This window comes from Pseudophryne corroboree, chromosome 4, assembly GCF_028390025.1.
Source record: "Pseudophryne corroboree isolate aPseCor3 chromosome 4, aPseCor3.hap2, whole genome shotgun sequence".
NCBI classification, from domain to species: domain Eukaryota; kingdom Metazoa; phylum Chordata; class Amphibia; order Anura; family Myobatrachidae; genus Pseudophryne; species Pseudophryne corroboree.
In genome coordinates this window covers 173,351,847-173,375,442 of record NC_086447.1, presented here as the reverse complement: position 1 = coordinate 173,375,442, position 23,596 = coordinate 173,351,847, and the positions used below count along the sequence as shown (strand labels likewise).

At 43.3% G+C, this 23,596-nt stretch overlaps 1 protein-coding gene across 2 annotated transcripts in view; it reads left to right on the top strand.

The window, feature by feature from the left end:
• The window catches only part of SLCO2A1 (solute carrier organic anion transporter family member 2A1), a 69,218-nt gene extending 46,762 nt beyond the window's left edge, over positions 1–22,456 (top strand). For both annotated transcript variants that reach the window (XM_063915546.1, XM_063915547.1), the window contains exons 8-14: positions 6,337–6,501; positions 7,366–7,552; positions 9,033–9,162; positions 9,299–9,468; positions 9,550–9,614; positions 20,297–20,420; positions 21,116–22,456. In XM_063915546.1, the coding sequence (XP_063771616.1) occupies positions 6,337–6,501; positions 7,366–7,552; positions 9,033–9,162; positions 9,299–9,468; positions 9,550–9,614; positions 20,297–20,420; positions 21,116–21,236 (962 nt within the window). In that variant the 3' untranslated portion in view covers positions 21,237–22,456. The remainder of the gene's footprint in view (positions 1–6,336; positions 6,502–7,365; positions 7,553–9,032; positions 9,163–9,298; positions 9,469–9,549; positions 9,615–20,296; positions 20,421–21,115) is intronic.
• The last annotated feature ends 1,140 nt before the right edge of the window (positions 22,457–23,596 follow it).

Genomic DNA, 23,596 nt, shown 5'->3' with positions numbered 1-23,596 from the left:
CCAGGTCGTCGTCGTTCACACCAGACCCAGATCTTTCAGTGACCCGAGTCTCCCGCCTAACAGTGGACGCTTGGATATGATGTCATCTGTAAGCACTACTGTGTCCACCAATCATCTTCTTTTAGGCATGACTCAGGTCATCATAAACCAGGTCATGCCTTTCAGACCGCTGGCGACCCAGATCAGTCCCAAGCAGGGTCATGGAACCGGGACATACGACCTGGGCCGGGTCTGTTCAGGCATAGCAAAGGGTCGAGCCGCAAGCCCTGGCAATTTCCTGGGTTGAAAAACTATGGGGTATATTCATGAAGCAGTGAAAAGTGTGAAGAAGTTGCCCATGGCAACCAATCAGTGTTGAAGTAACATTTATAAAATGCAGTCTATACAATTATACGTTGCAGCTGATTGGTTGCTATTCGCTTCTCCACACTTTTCACTAATTCATGAATAGACCCAAATGTCTGAAAGGGGTATTAGAATAATTTAGACATCTCTACTGTACTCTTGTTTTGTGCTTCTAACTGGGGCTAAGGGCTAAATGTAATAGCTAGCAATTTGCATGATCTGGCAAGATAGTCATCAGATTAAAAGCAGCAATTAGTTTAAAGTTTCAAAACATGTTTCTAATTTCCACTTTAAATGGAATGACTACAATATCTCTATGGAATCGCACTGACTGCCGCAAATCGCTGGTTTTTACATTTGTCCTTAAATCTGAAAATGCAAAACACAAGTGAAGTTTTCAATTCTATTGGTACCTGACTGAAAGTGCAGTTGCTCTGATGATTGCATACTTAGTTTAATTCGAGGACCTTGTTTGGACTTGATTTAAGTATATTTCACATCTGTTTTGGAAAAGGCATTTAAAGTTGAAAGGGAAACAAAAAAAAATGTGGGTAACTAATTATATTAAAATGTTGTCAGCTGCTGCGGTTTGGAGCTTCTAACTCAGACTATTGGTCTGATTCAGGTGCACGCAATGTGGATATCAAATGCAGTGGAACGACAATGCATGTGCCAAAGCTGCACTGCGAAACTATGCGCAGCGATTGATTAGCGACAACGCATGCACAAAGGATTTCATTGCAAAGTCAGTGACTAGTTGTCAGCATTTTGAGTAGGAAACATGGTGGCTAGAAAAACGCGGGCGTGTCGGGATTGTTTTCTGGGCATTCCCTAATCAGCTACTGCAAATTTGTTTGCAGCTGGAGAGGCCCCAGCATCTTGGGAGAGGCTCTCTGTCTGAATCCCGACGGATCCTGACAGTAAGTACGTGGGGTTAGGGTTAAGCACTAGAGGGAGGGTTAGGGTTAGGCACTAAAGGGAGGGATAGGGTTAGGCACTAGAGGGACGAATAGGGTTAGGTTGTAGAGGGGTGGACAGTTAGGATTAGGCTGTAAGAAGGGATGGTTAGTGTTAGGCTGCAGGATGGGTGGGCTAGAGTTAGTGGTAGGATTAGGGATCGGGTAAAAATACTGCAATCCATCGGTATTCTGTCTGTTGGGATCCCGCTGCTGGAATTCCGTACCCAACCCAATATCGCAACCATCTACACACCTGAGAACCAGGATGAGACTCGCATGGTAAGTAATTCCAGAGTTTAGGGCGATGGAATAATTATTCTTTTTATATACTAAAAGTTGGTTAGGTATGTGCAGCTGCAGTAAGAAGCAGCTCCTAAAATGATAATATTAACATCTTGTGTAACTTCAACACATCTGGACAGTATCCTGACTTATCTGCTACTAACAGTAATCTGTTGCTAGGACCACAAATGCCAAACAGTTTGCAGTCTCCCAAGTGCTCAGGTTTGGCATATAGTGGATTTTAATGATAGATTGCTGAGAAATGTAGGCAAGAGGTGGCTATACCTTAGTGGGAGGGTTGAGCTATACAGGGGAAGAGGAGCATTAGACAGCAGGGTATTGGATGGAGGGTGAAGATAGCAGTTCCAATAGACAGGGCCTCATTAAAAGGTATGGATGGCTTAGATGAGGAGGTAAGGAGGTACATAAATCTAAATTTGTCAGCAAGAATATAAAATGAATGAAAAATAATGCTAAACATTTTGCAACCAAAATATGTGAACTAGAATGAATGATGTTGGAAGAGAATTATTATGTAGTGGATATAACTTGGATGGAGGAAAGTTAGGACTGGGTAGTGAATCTGATTTAGTATGTTTTGGAAGGATAGAAGTGATAGTTTGTCTATATGATAAAAAGGTTTGAAAGACTAGGCATGTTTACATTGGAAAAGCGGAGACTAAGAGGGGATATGATCAACATCTACAAATATATAAGGGGACAATACACAGAGCTTGCGCGGGACCTGTTTTTGGTTAGATCAACACAGAGGACTCGTGGACACTCGCTCAGGTTAGAGGAAAGGAGATTCCGCACAATATGTCGTAAAGGCTTTTTCACGGTAAGGACAATACGTGTTTGGAATTCCCTGCCCGAGGGAGTTGTAATGGCGGAATCTGTCAACACCTTTAAGAATGGGTTAGATAAATTCCTATTGGATAAGGATATCCAGGGGTATGGTGCATAGTCATGCATTATAGTTACTATAAATAGGGATAAAATGCAATGGCTGACAGCAGCATCAGTCAGAAATTTTAGTCAAATCATCATGCATAGGACACCACAAATAGGTTGAACTCGATGGACAATTGTCTTTTTTCAACCTCAGATACTATGTTACTATGTTACCTTTCCATGGGAGGGTATCTATGTAGGCTAATGTGTAGATATATGAAGAAAAGACACCTGTAAGGTACTGATAGGAGAAAAGACACCTGTATGGTACTGACAGGAGAAAAGACACCTGTAAGGTACTGACTGGGGAAGAGACACCTGTAAGGTACCAACTGGAGAAGAGACACCTGTAAAGTACTGACTGTAGAAGAGACACCTGTAAGTTACTGACTTGGGAAAAGACACCTATAAGGTACTGACTGGGGAAGAGACACCTGTAAGGTACTGAATGGAGAAGAGACACCTGTAAGGTACTGACTTGGGAAAAGACACCTATAAGGTACTGACTGGAGAAAATACACCTGTAAGGTACTGACTAGAGAAAATAAACCTGTAAGGTACTGACTGGAGAAGAGACACCTGTAAGGTACTGACTGGAGAAGAGACACCTGTAAGGTACTGACTGGGGAAGAGACACCTGTAAGGTACTTACTGAAGAAAAGACACCTGTAAGGTACTGACTGGAGAAGAGACAGCTGTAAGGTACTGACTGGGGAAGAGACACCTGTACGACACTGACTGGGTAAAAGACACCTGTAAGGTACTGACTGGGGAAGAGACATCTGTAAGGTACTGACTGAAAAAAAGACCCCCCAAGGTGTGTTTTTAAATTGAAAACTCACCACTGAAGGGGTTAAATTTAGTCTTCCAAGTGTCTAGTCTTCCAAGTGACTAGTAAAAGTAGAAGAACCAAGACTTTGGTCAATGCTTTGCAATAAATGTCAGCCTAGATTACTTTGTGCTACATAATCGTTTTGGAAAGAGAATGTTTAATCAGATCAGAGAAGCTTTCTGTATATTCAAATCATATAAAATATTTTTCAATGCATAGAGTAAGACTAATAAAACTGATATTGCGCCACCAACTAATGAATGTGGAAAAATAGCAGTAGAAGATTAATGAGAACATTAAATGTTTTTTTATATTTGTCACCTGTATCCACAAAGAAGGAAAGGAATGGCGAGCATAGGTTGTGCAGCAATAGTCCATAAGATGTTACTTCTGTACAGGAGGATGTGCAGATATTCAGAAATAAGGTTTAGACAGAGAAAGCACCTATCCACCAACTATACAAATGACTTAGGGGGAGATGTACTAAGCAGTGATAAAAGTGAAGTGAGCAAGTGGAGAAGTTGCCCATGGCAACCGATCAGCATTGATGCAACATTTATAATTTGCATACTATAAAAGTATACAGAGCGGCTGATTGGTTGCCATGGGCACCTTCTCAACTGGTTCACTTCTCTACTTTTATCACTGCTTAGTACATGTCCCCCTAAGGGGGTTATTCAGTTTTGTTAGCAACTCAAAAAACTTAGCAATTGGGCAAAACCATACTGCACTGCAGGTGGGGTAGATGTAACATGTGCAGAGAGGTTTAGATTTAGGTGGGTTATATTGTTTCTGTGCATAGTAAATACTGGTTGCTTTATTTTTCACTGTTTAGATTTCATTTTGAACACACCCCACCCAAATCTAATTCTCTCTGCACATGTTATATCTGCCCCACCTGCAGTGCAGCACGGTTCTGCCCAATTGCTAACTGTTTTGAGTTGCTAACAAACCTGAATAGCCCCCTAAGTTCAGTGATGGCTCTGCCTTATATTTATGAACTGCCTCATAACTGGGTGAAGCTGCAAGCTTGGCCAAAGCAGTTGTGTTACCAATCGTTACATAGAGAACAAATTCGGGAACCAGGCAACTATAGATATTACAGCCTGACTTTGGGCATGCGTACACTAGTTGATGGAATTCTGATAAATGTTATACAAAAGTATATTGTAGAAAATTATTTGATAGGTGTCAGAATTTTTATTAAGAGATTTCCAAAAACAGATAATACTATTCTTACTGGAATTTATTTCTATGTATACAAATGTATGTTGTCCCTAATATGGTGGAAGTTTTATGTATCTAATAATTTTAATATATACCTTTGGGGGATAGTGCTGCTGACAATCTAGCATTCAACATCCAAGAAGGTATAACTTTGACTGTTTCTAAAATATAACTTTATTCCAAACAATTCATAAGTTTGATAAATTACTATTCGGATAAAAAAAAATGAAGGTATACTGTAAGTAAATAGGTTACAAGAAAACAAAATGTGGTGAAAAGGTTCAGCAGAGTTGTCTTTTACTTATATATAGTTATTTGATTTGTTGTGAAATAAAAATTATTAGTGTTTTTTTATTGTTATTATACACCGCTCAAAAACGAAAACAATTTTTTTTCTTTATGTATTGGATGTTTTTTTTTAAATCCTCTGTTGTGCCCTGGGGTGAACAGTCATGCATGTAAAGCAGGCCTGGCTCTCTCCCACTACTAACAGCCAATCACAGCAGTTGACAAACACTGACAAGTAAGATTTTGGCAATGAGATTCTTGAATATGTGTTGCCAACTTGGCATAACTGGTCGATACGTGTTGAGAGGACACGTGCTTATTTTAAATAAACAACTAATCATTATCTAACATCAATGCAACAAGTCAATCAAATTATGTTACAGATAGGGGCAACTACTTTAATCCTTTACAAACCAAGCAGGTAGCTGAATATTCCCTTTTGTCCCAGTAAATTGGTGGTTGTAACAGATCCACTAACTAAATGTTAAAATAAGATTTTATACTTTCCTGACAACAAATAGTATCCACAACTCTAATTAATTAGACGTTACATAGGTAATTGACCATTTTTGGGAACAATTTTCACCTTGTGAGGCTAAATTGACAACTGTTGCAACATTGGAGGAACCACTTTGTGGGAAACCAATATTAATTCACTTGGAACTAGTGACTTCATTGCGAGATGAGGCACTTTATGGCTTGTGTGACAATAGCTCCTAAGAAGTAATACTGTATGTCAATGATATGTTCAGCCCACACAACTACTGACTTTATGGATTGCCTGTTAATGTTATATGCTTTTGTTTTATACACAACTATTTGCGAGCATGCAAAATTGTCTCTCTCTGTGCCCCCCATCTTCCTCTCACTCCATCTTATTTTGCACTCCCCCTTTTTTGTCTCTCCCCGTTTTTCACTCTTCCGCTCTTTACTCTCTCTCCCCCTTTTTATGTTTGGAATGATTGGATTTGATGCATACTGGTTTAATCTAAAGTATGCAGTATATCTGGCTGACAGATATGTCTATGACGGTATACGGGGGTTACCCCTGGTCGAGGGTTGTGTCAGATATCTGACCATTGGCAGGGGAAGGGAGGAACTGCATCACGATGTGGGTATTGCATGAGGGGGCCACCCCACGTGGTACAGAAGAGGGCAGGGCTTCCAGCAGTGCTGTGATTCTCCTTCATAATCCTCCCGTGGTGGGCACATGACACTGATCTGTGTGTCACTGCGCATGCCAGAGACACAGGTTAGTAAGAGTATAAATCTGACGCTGTCTGCAAATAGTGTATTTTTGGGAAATGAACATTTACGTAATTTAACCCTAGAAAGGCTAACAATAAACAGAAATAAGGGAAACCAGAGCCAGGGTTGTAATGATATTTCCCTAAACACTGTGAGTGAATGTGCTCCTAAAAAAGTAACCAAAATGTTCATCTTTTCTAGAGTTCCCGCGATACTTTATACGCCTGTTCATGAATCCCCTCTTCCTGATCCTGGTCCTAGCACAGTGCAGCTTCTCCTCGGTCATTGCTGCTCTGTCCACCTTCCTCAACAAGTACTTAGAAAAGCAGTATGGATCCAGCGCTTCATACGCCAACCTCCTCATCGGTCAGTCACAGCAATGGCATTTTGCTCTTATCTTCCACCTGTGTGCAGATCATTAAGGCGTTGAGGCACACCTGAGAGAAAAAAAACATTTCTGGCAAAGCATAATGGGGTCTGTTCATGAAGCGGTTAAAAGAGTTGAGAAACAGACCAGTGGAGAAGATGCCCATGGCAACCAATCAGCATCTCCCTTACATTTATATGTACTTGATAAAGGATTCCTTCAAAGCTGATTGGTTGCAAAAGGCAACTTCTCCACTGGTCTTTTTTCTCCATTCTTTTCACTGCTTCTTGAATAGACCCCAATGTCACTTCGGGAAATGTGGTGACACACAAATAGCATCCTGTTAATGATATATATTCACTAACCCACTATCAATATTATGCAGGCAATATTAGCCTACATATGGATTTAGGCGGTAATTCTGAGTTGATCGCAGCAGCCAATTTGTTAGCAGTTGGGCAAAACTATGTGCACTGCAGGGGGGGCAGATATAACATTTGCAGAGAGAGTTAGATTTGGGTGGGTTATTTTGTTTCTGTGCAGGGTAAATACTGGCTGCTTTATTTTTACACTGCAATTTAGATTTCAGTTTGAACACACCACACACAAATCTAACTCTCTCTGCACATGTTATATCTGCCCCCCCTGCAGTGCACATGGTTTTGCCCAACTGCTAACAAATTTGCTGCTGCGATCAACTTAGAATTACCCCCAAAGCCTTTAAAGTTATCCCACACGGACCCACAGAAATTACAATATATTGATCCACTTGATTTAATGATTTATTTGTAAAACACCAAAATGACAGGATTGGATTATCTTGTTCTTGTTCAACTACCAACAACATAATCTGTTGTGCATAGGTGCTGTCAACTTGCCATTCGCTGCTCTGGGGATGCTGATTGGAGGAATCATTATGAAGAGATACTGCTTCTCAGTGAAGGTCATTCCTCGCTTTGCTCTGGGAGTCCTGCTATTCTCTGTTATGCTCTGTGTACCTCTTTTCTTCATGGGCTGCTCCACACAGAAGCTGGGGATCCCCAGTGACAGGTACAAAACGTGTACATGTAAATCCAGCTGAATCACAATCTTCTGCAATCTCTCTTTTACCTTTTCTGTTAAGACCTATGTAACTAATTTGTTCAAACCCGTTGCTTATTAGGCAATAGCTTTTTTCAAACTTAGGGGGACGTTTACTAAGCAGTGATAAGAGCGGAGAAGTGAGCCAGTGGAGAAGTGCCCATGGCAACCAATCAGCACTGAAGTAACACCTATAATTTGCATACTATAAAATTATACAGAGCTGCTGATTGGTTGATGGGGCAACTTCTCCACTGGCTCACTTCTCCGCTCTTATCACTACTTAGTAAATGTCCCCCTAAGACACTTTTCTGTAGATCGAGTTGTATATGCTGTGGTTTTCATGGCAAATAATGCAAATGTAGGTCTAACTGGCCACAAATCTCTGCTAAAAATCATACAGATGATAAATCGGGACTCCTGCGTGCATTTAAGGTGCGTGCATCTGAAAAGGTGTGTGGCCTCACAGCAATAGGTGTGACCTCTCATAAAGGGAGCTGGTCTTGACGTACCCACGAGCCACGCCTTCCCATCTTGGTTAAGCTGGAGATATGCCCAGTGCTTCAACAGCTGCTGGGCTGCCCCAGTCCATCTCTCGACTGAATAGTTGCCACGCGCATATACACAGCATCAGTTCAGCACTTGCTTTGTTTACCGGTCATCATGCGACCACGCTAAACCTTACATGTCTGATCGGTGTCTTTCAGATGGGGCCATGCACAGATGTGTAGGCCCAAATCTGACAGAGACCCCCTGTTGAGTTGCTGAATCACCCTGGACTTGGGCATCTTAACAGACAATGCTGCCTGATCTAGTAGCTGATAAAATGTAAATAAACCTGACCCTTTATTTTATTATCTATCTATTATAGATAAAAAATAAAAAAGTGAATGGTATTATTTGTGTGTTTGCTGAAATCTTTTTCTTAATATTTCTCCAAATACCAAACACACCTCAAAGGGCACGATTCAATTTGATGACAGTTGGATAGTGACGGGAATTAGCTCCCGGGGCTATTCAATACAGCGCAGTGGTAAGTCGGAGAATGCCCGTTCTCCTGGACTAAAGGCAGATATCAGCATTGCGCTGGCACTTTTGTCGGATTTCTGCTCGCACCCCTCCAGGGGTGTGAGAAGAAATCCTGTTGTTGGGTGTAACAGGACACTGTATTGAATAACCCCTGGAGCTACTTGACATTCAACTGTCATCGAATTGAATCGTGCCCAAAATGTTTGGCAGGGCTACAATGAGAGATTATTAATTATCACGTTCCATTCCAACTCAATTTAAAGAAAAAAACATTGATAAGCATTAGCAGTATACTTATTGGGCACAGATAAGTTGATGACTGATCTACATGTTTATTCAACTTTGAACGAGTACACAGTTGTAACATGATGACGGAAGCTCTAAATCTTTGATATAGCTGTAAGCTTGTGATGCTTTGCAGTATGAATATGACGTGCAACCAGAGATGTTCATGTCCACAATATGCTTTCCACCCTGTGTGTGGGTCTGATGGAGTGGAATACCTGTCTCCGTGCCATGCCGGCTGCAGCTCATACAATACTTCTTCATCCGTGAGTACACCACTTCACATACTTTTCATTCCTGAGAGCTCTTTATCGGGTGTTATCATTAGACAGTACCGATGCTTATCAGATGGCTGAGCTTTCCACTGAATAACCACCTTGGTTTCCTGTCTTGTTATTCTAGATATATGACGGCTGCTTGTGTATTAGTAAAGGCTCCCCAGGAGGAACCGCTAAATCAGGATCCTGTCCTGTCAGTTGTGACTACCTCCTGCTTCCTGTCATTTTCCTCATCTCCTTTGCTGGGTTCATCGCCTGCCTGTCTCATAATCCTACGTACATGATGGTCTTAAGGTTTGGAGATTTAATAGACATCATTATTGCTGATAATGGAAATAAAAATATCTGACTGATGAGGTGTTCTCGCTGTTTTAGGGTGGTGCCACAGGATGATAAATCATTTGCAATTGGAGTCCAATTTCTTCTTATGAGGCTTTTAGGTGAGTGTTATCATCACACACCAGGGGATACAATTATCTGGTCAACTGGAAAAGCTTCAAGAGCCACAAGTTGTATATTTAAAGTTAATTAAGAAGCAACACTGTTATTTCCCCTTCCACTTCAAGAGGGCAAAACCCCTATCCCCATTGGGTGTTTGACGGCAACAGGGCTGCGCCCTATACAATCAAGGGGTCACCGCCAAAAATAGAAGTACAGCTCAATATAATGGCTGATATATCACAAGCGGGTCGTCTCGTGTGCACACCCAATTAGCCTGTGGACAACATTGTTCACAGACATATCGCATTGGTTGTTTAGCACAGCCAATGGCCGATATATCTGCAGATACAGGTTGAGTATCCTATATCCAAATATTCCAAAATATGGATTATTCCGAAATACAGAATTTTTTGAGTGAGACTGAGATAATGAAACCTTTGTTTTCTGATTGCTTAATATACACAAACTTTGTTTAATACACACAATTATAAAAAATATTGTATTAAATGACCTTCAGGCTGTGTGTTTAAGGTGTATATGAAAAATAAATGAATTGTATGAATGTACACACACTTTGTTTAATGCACAGTTATTAAAAATATTGTCTAAAACTACCTTCAGGCTGTGTGTATAAGGTGTATATGAAACATAAATGCATTCTGTGCTTAGACTTGGGTACCATCACCATGATATCTTATTAATGTATGCAATTATTCCAAAATACGGAAAAATCCGATATCCAAAATACCTCTGGTCCCAAGCATTTTGGATATGGGATACTCAACCTGTATAGTGGCGCATCTGGCTGTACGTACGGGTGGTCTGCCAGCCGCCAGTACACTTGCTGCAGGGACTGACATCTACCAGCCTTTTCTCTTAATGCCATCTCAGGATTGTGAATACAGAAGAGAATCAATTTAAAAAAGGTTTATTAATTATTATTTAAATAAAGTATTTTCAATGCACAATTATTTTCAACATAATATTGTTTTTATAGCAATTATATAATAATAATAATAATAATAATAATAATAATAAGAATTTACTCACCGGTAATTCTATTTCTCATAGTCCGTAGTGGATGCTGGGGACTCCGTAAGGACCATGGGGATTAGCGGCTCCGCAGGAGACTGGGCACAACTATAAAGAAAGCTTTTAGACTACTGGTGTGCACTGGCTCCTCCCACTAAGACCCTCCTCCAGACTTCAGTTAGGATACTGTGCCCGGAAGAGCTGACACAATAAGGAAGGATTTTGAATCCCGGGTAAGACTCATACCAGCCACACCAATCACACCATATAACTCGTGATACAATACCCAGTTAACAGTATGATAACAACTGAGCCTCTCAACAGATGGCTCAACAATAACCCTTTAGTTAAGCAATAACTATATACAAGTATTGCAGACAATCCGCACTTGGGATGGGCGCCCAGCATCCTCTACGGACTATGAGAAATAGAATTACCGGTGAGTAAATTCTTATTTTCTCTAACGTCCTAAGTGGATGCTGGGGACTCCGTAAGGACCATGGGGATTATACCAAAGCTCCCAAACGGGCGGGAGAGTGCGGATGACTCTGCAGCACCGAATGAGCAAACTCAAGGTCCTCCTCAGCCAGGGTGACAAACTTGTAGAATTTAGCAAACGTGTTTGACCCCGACCAAGTAGCTGCTCGGCAAAGTTGAAGAGCCGAGACCCCTCGGGCAGCCGCCCAAGAAAAGCCCACCTTCCTCGTGGAATGGGCATTTACTGATTTAGGATGCGGCAGTCCAGCCGCAGAATGTGCAAGCTGAATCATACTACAGATCCAGCGAGCAATAGTCTGCTTTGAAGCAGGTGCACCCAACTTGTTGGGCGCATACAGGATAAAGAGCGAGTCAGTCTTTCTGACTCCAGCTGTCCTGGAAACATAGATTTTCAGGGCCCTGACTACATCCAACAACTTGGAAGCCTCCAAGTCATTTGTAGCCGCAGGCACCACGATAGGTTGGTTCAGATGAAAAGCTGATACCACTTTAGGGAGAAACTGGGGACGAGTCCTCAATTCTGCCCTATCCATATGGAAAATCAGATAAGGGCTTTTACATGACAAAGCCGCCAATTCTGATACACGCCTGGCCGAAGCCAAGGCCAACAACATGACCACTTTCCACGTGAGATATTTCAAATCCACGGTTTTCAGTGGCTCAAACCAATGTGACTTCAGGAAATCCAACACCACGTTGAGATCCCAAGGTGCCACTGGAGGCACAAAAGGGGGCTAAATATGCAGCACTCCCTTAACAAAAGTCTGATCTTCAGGTAGTGAAGCCAGTTCTCTCTGGAAGAAAATCGATAGAGCCGAAATCTGGACCTTAATGGAACCCAATTTAAGGCCCATAGTCACCCCTGACTGTAGGAAGTGCAGGAAACGGCCCAGCTGAAATTCCTCCGTTGGGGCCTTCCTGGCCTCACACCACACAACATATTTTCGCCATATGCGGTGATAATGGTTTGCGGTTACTTCTTTCCTAGCTTTAATCAGCGTAGGAATGACTTCCTCCGGAATGCCCTTTTCCTTCAGGATCCGGTGTTCAACCGCCATGCCGTCAAACGCAGCCGCGGTAAGTCTTGGAACAGACAGGGCCTCTGCTGCAGCAGGTCTTGTCTGAGCAGTAGAGGCCATGGGTCCTCTGACATCATTTCTTGAAGTTCCGGGTACCAAGCTCTTCTTGGCCAATCCGGAACAATGAGTATGGTTCTTACTCCTCTTCTCCTTAATATCCTCAGTACCTTTGGTATGAGAGGAAGAGGAGGGAACACATAAACCGATCGGTACACCCACGGTGTTACTAGAGCGTCCACAGCTATCGCCTGCGGGTCTCTCGACCTGGCGCAATATCATTCTAGCTTTTTGTTTAGGCGGGACGCCATCATGTCCACCTGTGGCTTTTTCCACCGGTTTACAATCATTTGAAAGACTTCTGGATGAAGTCCCCACTCTCCCGGGTGGAGGTCGTGCCTGCTGAGGAAGTCTGCTTCCCAGTTGTCCACTCCCGGAATGAACACTGCTGACAGTGCTAACACGTGATTTTCCGCCCATCGGAGAATCCTTGTGGCTTCTGCCATTGCCGTCCTGCTTCTCGTGCCGCCCTGCCGCCGTGATGTTGTCTGACTGGATCAGTACCGGCTGGTTTTGAAGCAGGGGTTTTGCCTGACTTAAGGCATTGTAAATGGCCCTCAGTTCCAGAATATTTATGTGCAGGGAAGTCTCCTGACTTGACCATAGTCCTTGGAAGTTTCTTCCCTGTGTGACTGCTCCCCAGCCTCGAAGGCTGGCATCCGTGGTCACCAGGACCCAGTCCTGTATGCCGAATCTGCGGCCCTCTTGAAGATGAGCACTCTGCAGCCACCACAACAGAGACACCCTTGTCCTTGGAGACAGGGTTATCAGACGATGCATCTGAAGATGCGATCCAGACCACTTGTCCAACAGGTTCCACTGAAAGGTTCTTGCATGAAACCTGCCGAATGGAATCGCTTCGTAGGAAGCTACCATTTTTCCCAGGATCCGCGTGCAGTGATGCACCGACACCTGTTTTGGCTTTAGGAGGCCTCTGACTAGAGATGGCAGCTCCTTGGCCTTCTCCTCCGGGAGAAACACTTTTCTCTGTTCTGTGTCCAGAACCATCCCTAGGAACAGCAGACGTGTCGTAGGGACCAGCTGTGACTTTGGAATGTTTAGAATCCAGCCGTGCTGTTGTAGCACTTCCCGAGATAGTGCTACCCCTACCAACAAATGCTCTCTGGACCTCGCCTTTATCAGGAGATTGTCCAAGTACGGGATAATTAAAACTCCCTTCTTTCGAAGGAGTATCATCATTTCGGCCATTGCCTTGGTAAAGACCCTCGGAGCCGTGGATAGACCGAATGGCAACGTCTGGAATTGGTAATGACAATCTTGTACCACAAATCTGAGGTACTCCTGGTGAGGATGGTAAATGGGGACATGTAGGTAAGCATCCTTGATGTCCAGTGATACCATGTAATCCCCCTCGTCCAGGCTTGCAATAACCGCCCTGAGCGATTCCATCTTGAACTTGAATTTTTTTATATATGTGTTCAAGGATTTCAAATTTAAAATGGGTCTCACCGAACCGTCCGGTTTCGGTACCACAAACATTGTGGAATAGTAACCCCTTCCTTGTTGAAGTAGGGGCACCTTTACTATCACTTGTTGTGAATACAGCTTGTGAATTGCCTGTAACACTGCCTCCCTGCCTGAGGGAGTGGTTGGCAAGGCAGATTTGAGGAAACGGCGGGGGGGAGACGTCTCGAATTCCAGCTTGTACCCCTGAGATACTACTTGAAGGATCCAGGGATCCACCCGTGAGCGAGCCCACTGATTGCTGAAGTTTTTGAGACGGGCCCCCACCGTACCTGGCTCCGCCTGTGAAGCCCCAGCGTCATGCTGTGGACTTAGAGGAAGCGGGGGAGGACTTTTGCTCCTGGGAACTGGCTGTATGCTGCAGCTTCTTTCCCCTACCTCTGCCTCTGGGCAGAAAGGACGCGCCTTTAACCCGCTTGCCCCTATTGGGCCGAAAGGACTGTACCTGATAATACGGTGCTTTCTTTGGTTGTGAGGGAACATGGGGTAAAAATGTAGACTTCCCAGCTGTTGCTGTGGAAACGAGGTCCGAGAGACCATCCCCGAACAACTCCTCACCCTTATAAGGCAGAACTTCCATGTGTCGTTTGGAATCTGCATCTCCTGTCCACTGCCGAGTCCATAACCCTCTCCTGGCAGAAATGGACATTGCACTAATTTTGGATGCCAGCCGGCAAATATCCCTCTGTGCATCCCTCATGTAAAAAGTGCGTCTTTTATATGCTCTACGTTTAGCAATATAGTGTCCCTGTCTAGGGTATCTATATTTTCTGACAGGGAATCTGACCACGCAGCAGCAGCACTGCACATCCAGGCTGAAGCAATAGCCGGTCTCAGTATAACACCTGTGTGTGTATATATAGATTTCAGGATAGCCTCCTGCTTTCTATCAGCAGATTCCTTCAGGGCGGCCGTATCCGGAGACGGTAGTGCCACCTTCTTTGACAAGCGTGTGAGTGCTTTATCCACCCTAGGGGATGTTTCCCAGCGTGACCTATCCTCTGGCGGGAAAGGGTACGCCATTAGTAACCTCTTAGAAATTACCAGCTTTTTATCAGGGGAAGCCCACGCTTCTTCACACACTTCATTTAACTCTTCAGATGGAGGAAAAGCTACTGGTAGTTTTTTCTCTCCAAACATTATACCCTTTTTTGTGGTACCGGGGGTAACATCAGAAATGTGCAACACATTTTTCATTGCCTCAATCATGTAACGTGTGGCCCTACTGGAGGTTACATTAGTCTCATCGTCGTCGACACTGGAGTCAGTATCCGTGTCGACATCTGTGTCAGCCATCTGAGGTAGCGGGCGTTTTAGAGCCCCTGATGGCTTTTGAGACGCCTGGGCAGGCACAGGCTGAGAAGCCGGCTGTCCCACAATAGGTATGTCGTCAAACCTTTTATGCAAGGAGTCGACACTGTCGCGTAAGTCCTTCCACAGCACCATCCACTCAGGTGTCGACCCCGCAGGGGGTGACATCACGTTTACAGGCATTTGCTCCGCCTCCACATAAGCCTCCTCATCAAACATGTCGACACAGCCGTACCGACACACTGCAAACACATAGGGAATGCTCTGACAGAGGACAGGACCCCACAAAGCCCTTTGGGGAGACAGAGAGAGAGTATGCCAGCACACACCAGAGCGCTATATAACACAGGGATCCCACTATCAATGAGTGTTTTCCCTTATAGCTGCTTTTTTATATATATCATATATATATATTATCTATACTGCGCCTAAATTTAGTGCCCCCCCTCTTTTTTACCCTTCTGTAGTGTTCAGACTGCAGGGGAGAGCCAGGGAGCTTCCTTCCAGCGGAACTGTGAGGGAAAAATGGCGCCAGTGTGCTGAGGGAGAAGCCCCGCCCCCTTTTCGGCTGACTTTTTCCCGCTTTTTCTGGAATACTGGCAGGGGTAATTTTACATCTATATAGCCTCTAGGACTATATATGATGTATATTTGCCAACCAAGGTGTCATATATTGCCCTCAGGGCGCCCCCCCCCCCCAGCGCCCTGCACCCATCAGTGACTGGAGTGTGAGGTGTACATGAGGAGCAATGGCGCACAGCTGCAGTGCTGTGCGCTACCTTGGTGAAGACCGAAGTCTTCTGCCGCCGATTTTCCGGACCTCTTCGTTGCTTCTGGCTCTGTAAGGGGGACGGCGGCGCGGCTCCGGGAACGAACACCAAGGTCGGGTCCTGCGGTCGATCCCTCTGGAGCTAATGGTGTCCAGTAGCCTAAGAAGCCCAAACTATACCACCTGTTAGGTAGGTTCGCTTCTTCTCCCCTTAGGCCCTCGCTGCAGTGAGTCTGTTGCCAGCAGATCTCACTGTAAAATAAAAAACCTAAATACAGGTTGAGTATCCCTTATCCAAAATGCTTGGGACCAGAGGTATTTTGGATATGGGATTTTTCCGTATTTTGGAATAATTGCATACCATAATGAGATATCATGGTGATGGGACCTAAATTTAAGCACAGAATGCATTTATGTTACATATACACCTTATACACACAGCCTGAAGGTAATTTTAGCCAATATTTTTTATAACTTTGTGCATTAAACAAAGTGTGTCTACATTCACACAATGCATTTATGTTTCATATTAGAGATGAGCGGGTTCGGTTTCTCTGAATCCGAACCCGCCAGAACTTCATGTTTTTTTTCACGGGTCCGAGCGACTCGGATCTTCCCGCCTTGCTCGGTTAACCCGAGCGCGCCCGAACGTCATCATGACGCTGTCGGATTCTCGCGAGGCTCGGATTCTATCGCGAGACTCGGATTCTATATAAGGAGCCGCGCGTCGCCGCCATTTTCACACGTGCATTGAGATTGATAGGGAGAGGACGTGGCTGGCGTCCTCTCCATTTAGATTATAAGAGACTGAGAGAGATTTACTGGAGCTGACTAGGAGGAGTACTGTTACTGTAGAAGTGTAGAGACTGAGTGGAGAGAGTTTACTAGTGAGGACAGTGCAGTTTACTTTATAATCCGTTCTCTGCCTGAAAAAAGCGATACACAGCACACAGTGACTCAGTCACATACCATATCTGTGTGCACTGCTCAGGCACAGGCCAGTGTGCTGCATCATCTATTATCTATATATAATATTATATATATCTGTCTGACTGCTCAGCTCACACAGCTTATAATTGTGGGGGAGACTGGGGAGCACTACTGCAGTGCCAGTTATAGGTTATAGCAGGAGCCAGGAGTACATAATATATTATATAGTGAGTGACCACCAGACACACAGTGCAGTTTATTTAATATATCCGTTCTCTGCCTGAAAAAAGCGATACACACAGTGACTCAGTCAGTCACATACCATATCTGTGTGCACTGCTCAGGCTCAGGCCAGTGTGCTGCATCATCTATTATCTATATATAATATTATATATATGTCTGACTGCTCAGCTCACACAGCTTATAATTGTGGGGGAGACTGGGGAGCACTACTGCAGTGCCAGTTATAGGTTATAGCAGGAGCCAGGAGTACATAATATTATATTAAAATTAAACAGTGCACACTTTTGCTGCAGGAGTGCCACTGCCAGTGTGACTAGTGACCAGTGACCTGACCACCAGTATATATAATATTAGTAGTATACTATCTCTTTATCAACCAGTCTATATTAGCAGCAGACACAGTACAGTGCGGTAGTTCACGGCTGTGGCTACCTCTGTGTCGGCACTCGGCAGCCCGTCCATAATTGTATATACCACCTAACCGTGTTTTTTTTTTCTTTCTTTATACATACATACTAGTTACGAGTATACTATCTCTTTATCAACCAGTCTATATATTAGCAGCAGACACAGTACAGTGCGGTAGTTCACGGCTGTGGCTACCTCTGTGTCGGCACTCGGCAGCCCGTCCATAATTGTATATACCACCTAACCGTGTTTTTTTTTTCTTTCTTTATACATACATACTAGTTACGAGTATACTATCTCTTTATCAACCAGTCTATATATTAGCAGCAGACACAGTACAGTGCGGTAGTTCACGGCTGTGGCTACCTCTGTGTCGGCACTCGGCAGCCCGTCCATAATTGTATATACCACCTAACCGTGGTTTTTTTTTCTTTCTTTATACATACATACTAGTTACGAGTATACTATCTCTTTATCAACCAGTCTATATATTAGCAGCAGACACAGTACAGTGCGGTAGTTCACGACTGTGGCTACCTCTGTGTCGGCACTCGGCAGCCCGTCCATAATTGTATATACCACCTAACCGTGGTTTTTTTTTCTTTCTTTATACATACATACTAGTTACGAGTATACTATCTCTTTATCAACCAGTCTATATATTAGCAGCAGACACAGTACAGTGCGGTAGTTCACGGCTGTGGCTACCTCTGTGTCGGCACTCGGCAGCCCGTCCATAATTGTATATACCACCTAACCGTGGTTTTTTTTTCTTTCTTTATACATACATACTAGTTACGAGTATACTATCTCTTTATCAACCAGTCTATATATTAGCAGCAGACACAGTACAGTGCGGTAGTTCACGGCTGTGGCTACCTCTGTGTCGGCACTCGGCAGCCCGTCCATAATTGTATACTAGTATCCAATCCATCCATCTCCATTGTTTACCTGAGGTGCCTTTTAGTTGTGCCTATTAAAATATGGAGAACAAAAATGTTGAGGTTCCAAAATTAGGGAAAGATCAAGATCCACTTCCACCTCGTGCTGAAGCTGCTGCCACTAGTCATGGCCGAGACGATGAAATGCCAGCAACGTCGTCTGCCAAGGCCGATGCCCAATGTCATAGTACAGAGCATGTCAAATCCAAAACACCAAATATCAGTAAAAAGCCTCTTTTTTTCTTTGCGTCATGTGCTGTTTGGGGAGGGTTTTTTGGAAGGGACATCCTGCGTGACACTGCAGTGCCACTCCTAGATGGGCCCGGTGTTTGTGTCGGCCACTAGGGTCGCTAATCTTACTCACACAGCTACCTCATTGCGCCTCTTTTTTTCTTTGCGTCATGTGCTGTTTGGGGAGGGTTTTTTGGAAGGGCCATCCTGCGTGACACTGCAGTGCCACTCCTAGATGGGCCCGGTGTTTGTGTCGGCCACTAGGGTCGCTAATCTTACTCACACAGCTACCTCATTGCGCCTCTTTTTTTCTTTGCGTCATGTGCTGTTTGGGGAGGGTTTTTTGGAAGGGACATCCTGCGTGACACTGCAGTGCCACTCCTAGATGGGCCCGGTGTTTGTGTCGGCCACTAGGGTCGCTAATCTTACTCACACAGCTACCTCATTGCGCCTCTTTTTTTCTTTGCGTCATGTGCTGTTTGGGGAGGGTTTTTTGGAAGGGCCATCCTGCGTGACACTGCAGTGCCACTCCTAGATGGGCCCGGTGTTTGTGTCGGCCACTAGGGTCGCTAATCTTACTCACACAGCTACCTCATTGCGCCTCTTTTTTTCTTTGCGTCATGTGCTGTTTGGGGAGGGTTTTTTGGAAGGGACATCCTGCGTGACACTGCAGTGCCACTCCTAGATGGGCCCGGTGTTTGTGTCGGCCACTAGGGTCGCTTATCTTACTCACACAGCGACCTCGGTGCAAATTTTAGGACTAAAAATAATATTGTGAGGTGTGAGGTATTCAGAATAGACTGAAAATGAGTGTAAATTATGGTTTTTGAGGTTAATAATACTTTGGGATCAAAATGACCCCCAAATTCTATGATTTAAGCTGTTTTTTAGTGTTTTTGGAAAAAAACACCCGAATCCAAAACACACCCGAATCCGACAAAAAAAATTCGGTGAGGTTTTGCCAAAACGCGTTCGAACCCAAAACACGGCCGCGGAACCGAACACAAAACCAAAACACAAAACCCGAAAAATTTCAGGCGCTCATCTCTATTTCATATACACCTTATACACACAGCCTGAAGGTCATTTAATACAATATTTTTAATAACTTTGTGTATTAAACAAAGATTGTGTACATTGAGCCATCAAAAAACAAAGGTTTCACTATCTCACTCTCACTCCAAAAATTCCGTATTTCGGAATATTCCATATTTCGGAATATTTGGATATGGGATACTCAACCTGTATACTTTCTTTCTAGGTGCTCAGGAGAGCCCCTAGTGTGCATCCAGCTCAGCCGGGCACAAGAATCTAACTGAAGTCTGGAGGAGGGTCTTAGTGGGAGGAGCCAGTGCACACCAGTAGTCTAAAAGCTTTCTTTATAGTTGTGCCCAGTCTCCTGCGGAGCCGCTAATCCCCATGGTCCTCACGGAGTCCCCAGCATCCACTTAGGACGTTAGAGAAATTATTATTACTGAAAGCCATTATTACTGGAACTGAAAGCCAAAGTCTGACTTTTCAAGTCTTCTGTCCATGATGCGTGATCGGGTTTTCAAGCTTGCCCAAAGACAATGTACATTCTGGTGATAGGTGATTTTCTATAGCTATGGTTAGTAGAAAATCACAGATCCTTGCTGCAGTTTAATAAATAGGCCCATCTGCCTCAATAATGTGATGTGTGTATGTTTGTCTCTCAGCTTGGCTGCCTGCTCCGGCTCTCTTTGGGTTTGTCATTGATTCTGCCTGCATTCATTGGGCTACATCCTGCAACCAGAAAAGAGGAGCGTGCCGATATTACAATAATGATCTTCTGCGGAACAGGTATACTAACATTTTTTTATCAATAAATAGAGCACAGACTTTAATTCCTCATCTGAAGCAAAGAAATTATTTTTCTTTTTTAATTGAAGGACTACTATATATACTGTATATTAACACGGGGAGGAGTGAGAGATGCACCCCCCTTAGTTCTCACCATGCTTGTGTTATTTAATTTGCTTAAACTGGTACTTTACTTGTTTTGAAAGCCATACTGTACATAGGGGGTATCCAATTAGCTGCAGTCAATTACCGCGGCTAATTGTATCATCGGGGGCTATCCTATTAGCCCCGATAAGCAGACGTGAGATGCAACTTATCTGGGATTTTGTTTCACCTGCCTCGTAGTCTACAAAATTGCAATCGCAATTGAATTAGCGTACAACTCCGAATCAGGCCCAAGGATAGTGCTGGTAGTGCGTGCCAGTAATGATGACAGCCATCTAATCAAGCATTCAGATAGGGGCACAAAAGTGAATATCCACATTTAGTGCCATGTGCTTAATGGTAGTGTAAATGCAGCCAATTTACGTGCAACTCTGCATGGGAACCTGAGAGAGTTGCAGCCTGCCTCACAAAGGTGTTATATTAGGAAGCAGGGCTGCCTAACTGGGGATGTCCATAGTGGGAAAGGAAATATAAAAAAAACATATATGGAGTATAGCTCTTTATTTTCTTCAACGTTTGTCTCTCTACAGGTACCTTGGTCTCCAGATGGGATACAAGGCTCTGGGAATCTTGCTGTTGAGTTTCATTGCCTGGAAGGTAAAAAAGAGCAGAGAGTACAATTTACAAGAGAAGGAGTCTGGTGTGGCATAGCTTTCCCCCTCACACCAATAGACTGCTGGACGTTAGTCCTTCTCCCCTCCCTGACACTGTATTCTTCAGGGGCCAACACTGCCGGAGCCCCTCCTAACAATGCAAATGACAAGACTATGATCAGCGGGAAAGATCTCAAACACCTTATGAAAGCGTCCAGCTACAAGGATGGTAAAATACAAGGTTGTGTGGTGTGGAGGACAAAGCTCAAGTGCCAGTCACAGTATTCTATTAGTTAATAGACTCTGTGACAAGAACGCACGGAAGTAACTACATTTGCACTCAAATTCACTATTATTATATAGTCTGACTCTATATATATCCTTATCCTTGCTGCTGTAGTTAACAGGAACTGGCTGAACCCTTTGCCTAGTGCCAAGGGGTGCAATTATCCATCCGCAGTGGTGCTAGAACCTCATAGTGAAAACATGGACTCATTAGCGTTTCCTAAGAGGAAGGAGGAGGCTCTTCTATACAGCGCTAAACTCATTTATTTTGTGAACTGAAGTTAATCTGCAGTAACCAAAGGACACTTTTTATATATATTTTTCTACGTGTTCTGAGCTGGAGGAGGTTTTGTGGTTGATACATAGATGCATCATTCTTGTTGTGAACTTCACGATAAACAGTTTATTATAAACTATAATATAACTAGTACAGTATTTTACTCATTTTCCAGTGGGCAATCCAGGATAAATTACAGAGTCAAACTAGAGCAGATACCAGTCTACCACCAAGAGTGAAGGATTGGACTCAGAGCATTATGGGAGACAGATGTGTACTTGTGGTTCCCAATTCACCAGCACAGCGGAATCTTTCTCTCTGATCACCGTCTGTTTCCTGGAAGGAATCTTATCTTGCTGCTGTATATAATGTCATTATTTTTAACGAATGTGAATGTAAAAAAAATTCTCATAGATGGGCAAGGTCACTAACTTGGTGGCTTGCAAATGGAATATGTCATGTCCACACAGGTTCTTTTATGTGTCAAGGAAAAACATATATTTAAAGATATACTTTACAGATAAGTGCTGTTTGCTGGCTCCACTGGGATCCCTGATACATACCACTCATTTCTCAGTGATATCCTTAATGCCTCATTGATGTGCCTCATGCCTGATGTGCCTAATGCTTCCGTGATCTTAGTGGTTCCTAGTGAATGTACAGGCTGCATGCTTCTGAATATTATTTGAGCCCACTAAATAGCTACTGTACCTCCACTGTGTTTGCTTTTATCTGGTCTACAGATTATACATGGTGTAAAAAAAAAAGCAATATTCTCTAATTATTAGGCATACATACTCAGATAATGGTCAACTATAATACAGCGAATTTACATTCTGGATGTATGAGCTGCAGAAACAGTTACAAGGGTTACACGGGTTAGGCCTGGGAGCAGTACTCTCTCAGGAACTTAGGAATGTTATCATCTAGCCAACATCAACTTTTTCCTCAAATGATATACCTGTTGACACTGAAAGATATAGATAGAAACATAGACGGCAAATAAGAATCACTTGCCCCATCTAGCCTGCCCATGTACACACACACTTACACTAGGGTTAATTTTTGTTGGCAGACAATTAACCTACCAGTATATTTTTAGATGATGGGCAGAAACCGGAGTACCCGAAGGAAATCCACACAAACACGGGGAGAATATACAAACTCCACATGAACAATATAGCTGGAATGGAATAGTTTAAAATAAAGAAAAAAAGCGAGGAAAGTTCACCAATATGTAGATAGACATTTTAAACATAAATAACATTGCAAAATCAATATGTACAGGAACAGAAGTTGCTAAAATGTGTAGGATAATAAGATCACTCAGGGTGGGAACATTGCTTAAATTTTAGGCCTCAAACAGAAATGACACTACTATGAATAACTTTATTGACACAATTAAAGACATCACCCTGGTGGATATAAAATAGCTGCCAGCTGGGTTTTGCACAAGTGTCTAGTAGTAGAAGCATGGCATGTACAGCATGTAGCACAGTGTAATTTCAATATAGTCATTGGGCATACCCAGATCCACTATCACTGACCACAAATATTCAGGTGATGTGGACCTCAAAGCTAACAGGATTTTCTGTGTATATTACTGTAGCATACTTATATGTAGAAAATAATGCATTTATTACTTAATCAACATAAGCAGCTGTTAAACAGCTGCAATTTAACCCACATGAGCACCTCTAAACAAATTTCTCTCCAATTCCTAATAATGGTATTATGTATTAATACTCCACATTTGGTTCCGCTATCCTAAAGATGAGGTATTGTACCATAGTTGCCTACCCTCCCTCATTCTGAAGGAGACTCCCTGAAATAGTAGAAATCTCCCTCATTCCCTG